At 36.1% G+C, this 13,440-nt stretch overlaps 1 gene segment (V, D, J or C); it reads right to left on the minus strand.

Annotated features, from left to right (window-relative positions):
- Positions 1 to 909: 909 nt before the first annotated feature.
- LOC139364108 (T cell receptor delta variable 1-like) lies at positions 910 to 1,554 on the minus strand. The segment is given in 2 exon segments: positions 910 to 1,286; positions 1,506 to 1,554. Coding segments are annotated over 2 exon segments (390 nt in total).
- Between the last annotated feature and the right edge of the window lie 11,886 nt (positions 1,555 to 13,440).

A 13,440-nucleotide genomic window follows, 5' to 3' on the forward strand; every position in this document is an offset into this window, starting at 1 on the left:
CCAAAATGTCTTTACAAATCAGTTTTTGCATGCTCTTGTCCACATTCAACTCTCCTTCCCAAATGTGAATCTAGCTGACCTAGAGTAAATTCAGGCTCAATACTAGATGCAAAGACAATAGCTTTGCATAGGAGTAAGAGCAGATTATGGCATTGTATCACATAGAAATCTGGCATGCTTATCACGACTTTATTTTACAAATAAAAAACATGCCCAGCCACAGAATTTAACAAGTCAGACTGAATACTTTGGATCCATGGGATAGAAATGTGATATCAGGACAATTCTAGGACACATGATCTAAGAAGTACTATTCTACTTGTGAAGGCAATAGGAATGAATATCCTGATCCTCTTCAGCCTAGTAAATAAAACTCAATGTCAGATTTTGAAAATATTACATTTTATTCCTGTTATAATTTCATAAAAACACAAACAACTAAGTAACTTCTGAGAACCACCAGCTCCAGCAGTTGCATGAGGTCTAATCCTTATAATTAATCTTATTCTACATCTTTCATGATGGTTCTGCTTCCCTGATTGTACCCTAATTGACATAAAGCCTAAGAGGAAAGGGCTAAGGAAATGATTTTTATTATGATTCAAGATAACTAGACCCAGATTTCTGCTGTGAGCATCGTTAAGTGAAACTGCCACTTTAAGTTATTATGTGGAAGTCTTTCCAACTTTAGACAACTTTACACGTTTTCCGTATGATCTATTTTCAGTAAAAATTTAAGTATTAGAAGAAAGTTGCTCTGAACACCTGCTTCCAAATGAGATAGAAGGAGGTTTTACTTAGAATTAACTCATCTGATCCAGACCACAGATTAAATCCACAGACCACAGTCACTACTCTCTCTTGCCTGAGATCTGCAGGTGTGCATTCATTTCAAATTGGCTCCTGTAGCAAAGGATGCGGAGTAGAGGGTTCTCTTGTCGAGCCCTAGGGTTTTTGTTTTGCTTTTACTATCACTTCAAACACTGTGAGTTCCCAGAGAGCACAGAAGTATGTTGCTGAGTCTTCTAGCTGTAAGGCTGAAATGGTTAAGGCGATGGAGCTAGCTGCTTTCTTGAAGTTGACAGAATAGCGACCATTTCTTTCATTCTGTTCAGAAGAACCCTGGCGAATAAGGAAAATCATCTCTTTGCTGGGAGGTTGCTTGTACCAAAAAAGGTAATATGACCACTGACTTGTTTCATACTGACAGTTCAGGGTGACTGCTTTCCCCACTGGCATGGATACTGATGACTGGGTTTGAGTAACCTTCTGGGCCACACTGGATCCTGTGGGAAAAAATCAGAAAACAGAGCTGATCCTTTGATATAGTGAATATCATAAGAACTAGACTAATTTAGGACCCAGAGACAAACCAAACTAAAATCATAGTATGCTCGCCTTTTTCCAATTTCTCCTTTCCTCTTCAAATCCATGGGAAACACCACATGTCTGTCTATCATCCTTCCATCCTTAACATTTTTACCCACATTTGGAACCATCCATACCAGAGTAGCTGAAGGCCACAAATATGCACAGCAAGCTGGAGAACAGCATGTGGCATGTAGCTCTCTGCACAAATGTGAGTTGTGCTGCCTGACGCTCCAAGTTCAGTACCCACAAGGGCCCTGTGGTGTGCATACGTAGTTCCTGAGTTCTGATGCTATCTCCCCAAACAGGAAATTGAGTCTCATGTTCATAGACTACATGGCTATGCACAAATGAAGAAAATTTTCTGGTTCACCGTGAATCTTTACTTTGTCTAGTTGTCTTTCCCTAGTCATTAGGATAGACAGAACCTAGAAAACGGATATAAGGAAAGCAATTTGTATTGAGGGTTGTAGCTGAGGGGAACTGCATTTGAACCAGTTGACATACATTGATATTATTCATTTAGCATATATTTACTTTTTGCCATCAGAAACGAATTAAATTTAAAAGAAAAATACTCAGATATTTGACTTTCTGGGTGAAAGGCAGTCTTATTCTAAACAATTACTGCATCTCTTTCTTCCTCCTTACTGAGTTCTAGGGCCCTAGTTAAGTTCTGTAATAAGTAAAGCTACTTCAAAATCAAATGATAAAAATAAGTCCTTCTTGACTTTCAGAAGCTGCTCAGTTGTTTACGTTTTTATGAAATTATAATAGGAATAAAATGTAATCATTTCAAAATCTGACACTAAGTTTTATTTACTAGACTGAGGAGAATCAGGATATTCAGTCCTCTTGCCTTTACAAGTAGAATTGTACTGCTTAGATCATGTGTCCTAGAATTGTCCTGATATCACATTTTCTATCCCATTGATCCAAAGTATTCAGTCTCACTTGTAACATTCTGTGGCTGGGCATCTTTAAAAATTGTAATGATAAGCATAAGATATTGTTTGTCATGATAAGCATACAAGATCTCTCTGTGATACAATGCTATAATATACTCCCACAGAACGTGTTATCTGAAGGTTGCAAGAACTTCGTGCATGTCAATACCACAGAAGTTGGTGGCTGAATTTTTTATATTCTGTTATGTGATTGTATGGAATTAGATGTTAATCCTCCATGTGATTTCATTGTCTTTTTCAAAATTTTAAATTGAAAAATTTTTATTTTAGAGTTGGGGTCTCTCTCTGTCACCCAGACTGAAGTGCAGTGGCACGGTCATAACTCATTGCAGCCTGGAACTCCTAGGCTCAAGTAATCTTGTCACTTCAGCCTCTCAAATGGCTAGGACTCCAGTTGTGAGCTACCAGGACTGGCTAATTTTTTATTTCATTTTGTAGAGATGGAGTCTCTCTACGTTGCCCAGACTGGTCTCAAACTCCTGGCCTCAAGTGATCTTATCTTGGCTTCCCAAAGTCCTGGGATTTTATGTGTGAACCCAGCCCCTAGTTTCACTGTCTTAATGGATGAATTAATATAAAGGGACCAAGAGATAGCTAAGAAAAAATGTGTAGACAAGGTCTAAAACATTTCCAGTTCTTTTATAAAGGTCAAAATAGCATATCACTGAATGGTGCAGGAAAGAGTTTCTCATTGTTTGAGACATCTTATCCTCTGTCCATTTCACCTCTGAGTGCAGACAGGTAGCCATGCTCTGGTTTGCAATTATTTGCACTTAAGTAGCTGGAGACCATTAATACCCACAGTAGACTGGGAACCAGTATGATGGCAGGATTTCCCTCCTGTTGAAATAGCCCTGCTTTGTACCCTGACAGTATAGGTGCAGGATCCCACAGTTCTGTATAGAAACTGCCTCTGAAATGTGGTTTCTGGGTGGGTCAAGTGTTAATGTGCTGTGATAACCCCTCGGTGGGGAAATTGGTTCTATCTTAAACATTGTTTTGCCCTTTCTTATAACTTAATTAACAAATGACAAAGGATTATATCTGGTAAAGGACATGCATGAAACAATATTGAAGGAATTCTTAAAAGGAGATGAATCATTTAAAATTTCCAAGTTTAGGAAACTGATCTGTGATAAATCTGAGGGGCTTATCTCAAACCAATTTATTATGAATCATGGCTTTGATTGCAAATATTCATTCATGTTTTGATTGTTCACTTGCTATCAACCTGAGTCTAAGGTGAAGCTGCTCACCAATCCTTGGCTTCGACACAGGAGACAAACCAGAAGTCATCACCTCCCGTCCTTCCTATTTACACATCAAACCAGGGGAACTGGTAACTTCACAATGGCAAAGCATCAGCTCAGACAAATGAGATTTAAAAAAGAAGACTCCCAAGTTCAGTATTTTCTCAAGTTGTGAATTCTAGTGTCAAGAGTAGCAGCGAAGGCCTATTATTTCTACTGGAACTCTATGCTTACTTTTATTAGAAGTTCTAGGATGGGAGAATCCATGGGCGCTCTGAATTCAAATCTTTAGCCATGCTGTTGTCATGAGTGCATGTGTACTTTTTGGTGCAATTCTATAATTTTTAATAGTTATCAGGAAGACAAAGTCTCTCACAAAATGCTGCTTTATCAGTAAAAATATTCAAAACTATTAATAGTATAAATTTTCAAAATAAAAATATTTCCCTCTTTGGACATTGAAAGAATGAAGATTCTTTTCCACTTTATGCTGAAACTTCATCTGATCAAGCAGTCTATGTCAAAGCACCAAATTCCAAAAGCTGTATTTTTGTTGCACTGCCCCATAAAGAAATCCCAATGGGAATAATTGAGTTATTCTACGGCAAACTGTCCTCAGACTCTTCCCGGTTCTTTGTAGAAATCCCCAAAGTCACATCTGTAAGAAACCACAGAATCACTGTTGAGGCTCCCAGCTCTTCCCAATTCTTCCTCTCTCTCATGTACTTGACAACAGCCCTCCTCTCATGCTGAGCACAAATTCCAACCTAGGCACTGTATTCTACTTTATTCTTCAATATTTCAGTCCAATGAAAGCCACTCTAATCAGACATAAATACTATTCCAATTTCTTCTTCGATTTTTCAAACTGCTAGAAAAGGAAGTAAAATAAACTTTGAGAGCCCAGGGGAGTTAATATTCACAAAATGCTGACATTTTGTGGGCACATCTCCCATTGCTAAGAGGTAACTAATTGGATTTTTTTCCCACTTCCTCTTTTTATGTATTGAAAAAGTATGCGTTGTGGTTCAGGGGAAAGAGTCTTGGGTTGTTTATTTCAGGTTGAGCATCCTTTTATTCATAAATTAGAGATTTTTTCCAACTGATTTTTTATTGCCATTTACGTGGCCTACCAGAAATACATCTGACAAAGTCGTAGGTAATGAAGGTGCTATTCTCCATTCTGTGGACTGGTGAAGATAGTAAAAACTGTGGTTGTTGCAAACCATTTAAAAATTATTTTTTAAATTTATGAAATAATTATCATGAGAAAAAGTACAGAAAATCATATAGCAGATACCTTTGTATCCAGCGATGAGAATAAACAGATAAACAGATGATGAATTTTGTTATGTTTTCTAAAAATATTCTCTCTCTCTCTACATTTCAGATTTTCTCAAACATTTCAGACAAAGCTAGAACAATAGTCCTTGTTCCGTTTACTCTTTTAAAGATTGTAATCACTGTTGGGAAGATTCCACACATGTCTTTTAGAATTTAACCGTTACAGGCCGGGCGCTGTGGCTCACGCCTGTAATCCTAGCATTTTGGGAGGCCGAGGTGGGCAAATCACGAGGTCAGGAGATCCAGATCATCCTGGCTAACACGGTGAAACCCCATCTCTACTGAAAATACAAAAAAAAAAAAAAAAAAAAAAAAATTAGCTGGGCGTGGTGGCGGGTGCCTGTAGTCCCAGCTACTCCGAAGGCTGAGTCAGGAGAATGGCGTGAATCCGGGAGACTGAGCTTGCAGTGAGCCGAGATGGCGCCACTGCACTCCAGCCTGGGCGACAGAGTGAGACTCCGTCTCAAAAAAAAAAAAAAAAAAAAAAAAAAAAGAATTTAACCTTACAGGTATGTATTACAAAACAATATACTGCATTATTTTGTATTTTGAGATTTCTTATTAATGGTGCCATGCAGTATGTATCATTCTGCTTTTACATCCAACATTTTATTGGTAAGATTTATCTAAGAAAATATGTATAGAACCACTTCTTTGCTTGTAATAGCTAATACTTCCATTGTATGACAAAACCACTATTTTTTTCATTCCACTATTGATTACACTTATTTTTAAAGAGGGAGCATCCTTGTAAATGCCTCCTACTTTATATATTGACTACCTTGAATGTAGATATCAGAAATTTGTATTGCTGGATTGTTAGATATATGCCTATTCATAACAAGTTTAGGCAAATTGTTCTCCTAAGTTCTCTGTGTGGTGTTTTTTTTCATCTGGAAAAGTGTAATAGCTTCATCTCCATATATTCCTACCAATATTTAATGTTATCAGACATTTTAGATTTTGTTGATCTAGTAGAAATGAAACAATACTTTATTTTAATTTGATTTCCTTGAGTTCTGTGGAAGTTGATGTTTTACATTTTTAGTGGCCATTCCTATTTCTTCTTTTTGAATTGCCTTTTATATCCTTGTCTCTTCTTATTTTGGATGTTTTCTTATTTATTTGTAAGAGTTCCCCATCTAACTTAATTTCTAAAATTGTACCGGTTATATTATTTACAGATGCATCCAGCATGTGTCTTGCTTTTAATTTTGTAGTGGGTGCAACTGCAGGTTAAAAATTTCCCTTGTATTACTGAATCTTTAGTGATTTTCATTTCCAATTATCAAATAATTTTAATGACTATAAATCTACTTAGTTTTTCTATTTCTTCTTGAGTTACTTTTGGTAGTATATGTTTTTCATTCAAATTATTTCTACTTTTGAAAGTTTTAAAATTTATTGGCTAAAATTGTACTTAACATTTTCTAATTTTTTTTTTTTTTTTTAGTTTCTACTTTATCTCCAGACATGTCTCCTTTTTAATCTCTCCTATTATTGTATTTATTAGTCTCCTATTATGGCCATAAGAAATTACCACAAATTCAGTGGCTTAAAACAACACAAATTTATTATTTTGCAATTCTGAAGGTCATAAATCCAAAGTCAGTTTCATTGGGCTAAAATCAAGGTACTGGCACGTTTGAGTTCCTTCTGGTGGCTATGGGGAATAATCTGTCTCTTTTTTTTTTTTTTTTTTTTTTTTGCCTTTTCCAACTTCGAGGCTGTCCTCATTCTCTCATCACATTGCTTTCTTTCATTCCGACTCTACTGCCTCCCTTTTATAGAGATGCCTGTGGTTACATTGGGTCTGCCTGGATAACTGAAGCTAAATCTTCTCATTTCAACGTTCTTGAATTAATCACATATGTAAAGTTCCTTTTGCTATATGTTATTCGGTTAAATTGTATCCCCAGAAAATTCATATGTTGAAGTACTAATCTCTAGAAGCTTAGAATGTGACCTTTTTGGGAAATAGGGTTATTGCCGATGTCATTAGTTAAGTTGAAATGAGATCCTACTGGAGTAGTGTGGGCCCTTAGTCCAATAAGACTAGTGCCCTTATGAAAAGAATGTCACATGAGGAGACAGAGACACTCACAGAGGAAAGACGATGGGAGGAGACACAGGGAGGACATGACCATCTCTAAGCTAAGGGGTGCTTGTTACTATTAGATACTCAGAGCGAGGTCTGAAACAAATCTTCCCTAGCGCCCCAGAGGGAGCATGGCTCTGCAACACCTTGATTCTAGACTTTTGGCCACTAAAACCAGGAGTCAGTACATTTCTGTTATTCTAAGCCATCCAGTCCATGGTATTTTGTTACTGCAGCCCTAGAAAACGAATACACTGTGTAACGCAGCATATTCATAGACTCTGGGGATTATGACATGGACATCTTTGGGGGCCAGAATTCAGTGTACTGTATTTTTAAACTATTTTCTATTTTCCTTATTATCAACATTACCAAGTATTTAACTTTTTTATTTCTTCAAATTTATTCAGCATTGGATTTTCCCTTAATTATTTTGTTTTTGTTTCCTGTTTGATTAATTTCTGTACTTTATTTTTAATTGAAGTATAATTGATAGAGTGAAATAAATGGGTCATAAGCATGGAGTTAGATGAGTTTTGAAAATTGCAAACAGCCTTGTAAACCACAACCCTGTCATGAAATAGAACATTTCGTTTCCGTTATCTTATGAAAATTCATTGTGCCCCACCCAAATAATTCCCACTCACAGATGTCATCACTGTTTGGCTTTATTTCATCATGGATTAATTTGTCTACTTTAGAAATTCACATAACTTGGGTCAAATAGTATGTCCCCTTTTGTATTTGGCAATTTTGCTGGACATTATATAATTTAGGCTTGTTTGTACTGTTGCGTGTATCAGTGGTTCAGGGCATTTTATTTCTGATGAATATTGAATGTGTGTGACACAATTTATTGATGTAGTCTCTTGTTTATGGACATTTTCGCAAATTTATGGCTATTATGAATAAAACTGCTGTGAACATTTTTGTACAAGTCTTTGTGTTGACATGTTTTTATTTTTCTTGGGTATATGCCTAGATGTAATGCCACTGGGTAGTGGTAGAAATGCATGTAGTTTTATGAAAATCCACCAAAGTGGTTTCCCAGTTTATGTTCCAACCATGTTTCAAAATTCCACATTCCAAAATTTTATATTCCAAAAATTTATAAATGTTTATTAAAAATCTTTTTTCCACATCCTTACTTTTTATTTCGAAATAATTTTAGACTCACATAGAAGCTACAAAAATAATGCAGAGTTCTCTTGAACATTTCACCCAGCTTTCTCTAATGATAACATTTTACATAATCATAGTTACATACCATTAACATTATGTACTAGTATCAAAACCAGAAAATTGATATAGATACAATAGTTATTATTAAACTACAAATCTTATTCTGCTTCACCCATTTTTATATGCACTCTTTTTTTGATATACACTTTTACGACATTTTATCATATGTATAGATTTCCCTAACCACAACTACAATCAGGATATAGAACTACTCCATCCATCACCCTAAACAAACTCCCTGTATATTACACACTCGCCACCCATAACTCCTGGCAACCACTGTCCTGTAATTTTTACATATTGATAGTGTTATATAAGTGAAATCACATGTTATATTACCTTTGAGATTGACTTTTGTTCACTCAACATAATGCCCTTGAGATTCATCGAAGTTGTTGCATGCATCAATAGTTCATGCCTTTTTATTGATGAATCATATTCCATTATGTGGATATGTACCAAGGTATATTTAACCATTCACTCAATGAAGCATAAAGTTTCTGAGATCCATCATGTGTTATCCGTATCACTAGCTTATTGCATGGTATTGTTTTGTAGTATTCCATTATAGGAATATACCACAATTTATTTTTCTATTCCCCAGTTAATGGACATTTGGATTGTTTCCAGCTTGGGGCTATTATGGTTAAAACTGCTGTAAACGAAAGTCCTCGTGTGAAGATATATTTTCATTTATTGTAGATAAATACTTACGAGTGGGATTTCTGGTGCTATGTTAAGAGCAATTTATAAGAAACTGTCGAATGATTTTCCAACGTCATAATACTGATTTGCATCCCATCAGCAAGGCATAAAAGTCCCAGCTGCCCCACAACTGGTTGGATGCTTGTAACGATTTCAAATACTTTAACTATAATAAAAAGTTTGTTAGAGATGGTCATGTATTAAGCTTAGTTTCTTTATTTAATCACCATTCTCATACTGCCACACTAGTGTTTATATAGTTATTTATCACTTGCATATGCAGATGAAAACCAGTCTACATCTCTGCCCACAGAAGCTTCCACTGAGGGGTTTGGCTGGAGCCTCAACTGCAGGTTTGGGTACAGGCTTCAGGTGCCTGGGGAGGACTGTGTGCTTGCTGCACAGAAGTAGGTGGCTGAGTCTCCAGGCTGGGAATCCATGATATGCAATGAGAAGTTCTTGGCACTTTTATTGAAGAAGATTTTGAATCTTCCTTCTTCTTTTTCGCTCGCAGATGAACGTATGGCTATCAATAATGCAGGGCCTTTCCCAGGGAATTGTCGGTACCATGGAAAGTACTCAAATGCACTGTTCTCATAAGCACAGTTTATAATTGAAATGCCTCCTTTCTGGACTATCAAAGATTGAGGACTTTGTTTCACCTGCTGCCGGTCACTTTCCTTCTTCTGTTGGCCACTCACCCCTGCTTAGAGAGAGAACAAAACGTCATTAGACCCCCCAAATAATATTTTCTTCTTAAAGTGTCTACCTGCCTGAGTTTGTCTGTACCCCAATTTTCTCATCCACCCAAGTTAGTAACATACCCTGGAGTTTCTCTTCCATAACTCACAGCATAGTTGAAGCCACAGAATTAAAAATGATGCTCCTAAGATCTTGTCCATTCCTCCTGGCACCAGAGCTCAGTGACAGCCCAGGTGGTCTTCCAGTCTTCCCAACCAGCTGAAACTCTGTAAATTCACCCTCAACTGAATTCTTTCAACAGGCCCCGCCCTTTCACAAGTGCTTTCACTTAAAGCTATCTCTGTGAAAGGAAGCACTTCCCCCACTTTGTCCAAATTTAGAATTGCTGAAGATATATTCTTTGGGAATCAGTAATCCTTTCTTTACACAGAGATAAGTATCAGTTTAGAATTTTTGGCTCTCAAGCCCCCTCAACTTTTCCTCAGACCTTTAAGATGGCTGGATAAGTCAATAGAAAGGGCCTTATTTTACAATGGTGGAAGAGAGGAACTCCTGTGAAACCACAAGATTAACATGTACAGTAGCACTTCTTTTCTATTGTGAATAATAATAAAGTGTGTTGAGGGCACACAATGAACATAATATCCCATTACAAGCTAAGGTCATGAATCAGAACATAGAGAATATATGGTCCCTTTGTCCTCAGAGAACTTAAATTTTATTACAATTTTTCAGATGTATTTATTCCATATTTTAGATGATCCTCAGAAATGATATCATATAAGTAAGTCAATTTTATTTTTTCTCCATATTTTTTCTAAATAGATTAGGTAAATTAAATAGTTTTTAATGTAACTAGAAAAATAAATTAGGAAATAGTGGAATTATCTGTTCTGGAGGAGCTGTGACCATTAAATGGATAAGGGAGGATAGAAATTCTGCAGAATACAGAAGAAATAGAGCTATGACAATCCAGTAATGCAGTCATTTTTGGTGGCTTTTATCCTGAGTTTGAATAAACATTCGATATTTTCTTCACACTTCAAAATGGGTCAACTATGAAAATACAAAGGATAAATTCAACTTTTGATGTTAACACAAGCAGGATACACAGGCAGAAATTGAAGATAAATTCTAAAGCAGCCCTAAAATAGGAATGATCTGTATTATAAATCATATAAGTCAAAATAACACGAGAAGCAAATTTTTTTCAGAAACACAAAAATGATTTTTTTTTTATTTATATTTGGTGTCACCTCAAATCCACTCAAAGAAAACACCATCCCAGTCCAATAGGAGACGATGGTCCACGTTCCTCAATCTAGAATCCAAACTTTTCTTCCCAAATACCCTAACGTGCTTTTTAAAAGTTGTTTAAAGTTTTGTTGTGCTTTCTTTTCTTTTAATTTATATATGAATACCTTCAATACATATATACTGTATACTAAGTGCCTACTAAATTAGGCAGTACTTGGGCCTCATTTCATTCACAAAAGAGACATAGTCCAAGTCTTCAGTCAACCTAGTCCCAAGACTCAGGTATCAGCCAATGAAACCTGCCAAAGACGCCAGTGTGTTTAGATGGTATGATGAAGGAAAGAGTGATGAAATCTGTTTCTGGACCCAGTCAAAGAAGAGTACGGATGGCGAGATGCTTGAACTGGGCCTCAAACTATGATAGATTTCCCCATAAAAAGAATGGATAAGGGAATTTTAGGCACAGATTAGTGTGGCTGGATATTGAGCTATATGTGGGTGAAAACATTGTAAAGTTATACTGGAGAAGTTAATGTGGGCTTGAAGGATCACATGTATAATTCAAAAAAGTGTTGACTTCCAAAGTAATATTTTCCACTCTGTTAGAGTGGAATAAATACAGATACTAGTTAGGTAAATGAATGGATAAATGCATAGAGGCATTGAATGAAACAGACACGTGAATTGAAACAGACTAGCAGATAATTTACCAGAGTTTAAAAGGATAATCTCTGGCTACTTGCTGAATATGTGTATTTGGACAAAGGTTAATCTTCTTTGAAGAAGCATTGCCCCCTTGTGGCCTTATAGGGAGTTTCCATCAAACAATTTCCTACAGCTTCTTAAAACTGTTCAGCAACCCCTGCATCTATCAGAACACTGAAATAAGTGGCTAAGCCTTCCTCTAAAGCCAATGATTTCTTCAGATGAAAGGAGATTTTGCCCTTGCTGAGGTCAGGTATGTCTCAGGCGGATCTGGAGGAATTGATTGGGATGCTGGAGGTACCAGGAGAGAACAGGGCTACTGAAACAGTGACACCGCAACTGCTCTGGGGTTCCTTCAGAGGCAGAAATTGGCCGTCAGATGGAGTCACTACATGGGATCTCCTTCCTCGCATAATGGCAACATCAGATCAGGCAGAAGTCTTCACACTAGAGAGAATACGTCCTTAAATAGATCTAACTTAGTTAATTATACTTCATCTTTGTCAACACTTGGTATAGTAGTCATCTTTTCATTTGTAGCCAACATAGTGGCTATATAGGAGCATATATATATATATATATATACACACACACACACAAACACACTATATATAGTGGCTATATATCTGATTACTGTATTAACTTGCACTCCCCTCATTATTAATGACATAAGAGTCAGTAAACTTTTTCTATAAAGGGTTGATTAGAAAATATTTTAAACCTTGCAGGTGATTCAGTCTCAATGGCAACTACTCAGTTCTGCCATCGCAACATGAAAGAAGCCATTAGTAACACTGGTAACACATTAAAAAAAAAAAAACTCAAGCATCGCTGTGTTTAAATAAAGCTTTATGAAAGGAGGTGGATGGCTGAATTTGGCTCATGGGCCATGTTTTGTTGACTCCTGACGTAAAGCATCTTTTCATGTGCTTATTGGTCATTTTTATCTTTTTGTTGTGAAGATTCTGGGAAAATATTTTGTTAATTCTTAACTTGGGTCCTTTCTTCTCTTTTATTGAGTTGTAAGAGCTTTTTGCATATGCTGTACACAAGACTTTGGAATCATTTACATGTTTCAAATAGTTTCTTCAAGTCGATGGCCTGTCTTTTTGTTTTCTTAAAGATGTCCATGACTTCTGAACTGAAAAGTCCAAAAACAGTACTGACAAAAATTAAAGAACCTTAATAAATGAATAGATATGTCATGTTCATGAATTAGAGGATTTAATAGCTTTAAGATGGCAGTTCTACTCCCAATTTTTTGTAAGTGCAATGCAATGTCACTAAAAATCTTAGCAGGCCTTTTTATAGAAATTGACCAACTAATTCTAAAATTTATATGAAAATGCAAAAATAAACCTTAATGAATAACTAAAACAATTTTTAAAGGGAACACAATTGAAGGACTCGCCCTACCTGATTTCAAGACACTATAAACAACCGTAATCAAAATAGTTTGGTATTTGTGAAAATAAAACTTGTAGATCAATGAAACAAAATAGAAATAGATTCACAAATTCATATTCAATTAATTTTCAAACAAGATACCAAGACAATTCAATGGGTTAAAAAAGTATTTTCAAGAAATAGTTGCAATAAAATAAAATGTGCTTGTATTTTAATGGATTTGGGCAAAGTAAATTGAAAAGCTTCTGGAAAGGATTCCTACTCTAGATGCCACAGAATATTCATGATGCACAAGAGGAGGTCAAAATATCAATGTTGTCAGAATTTGGAAGAAGATGATTCCAACCCAATGGATGACTTCAAGAAGTTCAAGACTTTAGTGGAGAAAGTAACT

The sequence above is a fragment of the Macaca nemestrina genome, chromosome 7, assembly GCF_043159975.1.
Source record: "Macaca nemestrina isolate mMacNem1 chromosome 7, mMacNem.hap1, whole genome shotgun sequence".
NCBI lineage: Eukaryota > Metazoa > Chordata > Mammalia > Primates > Cercopithecidae > Macaca > Macaca nemestrina.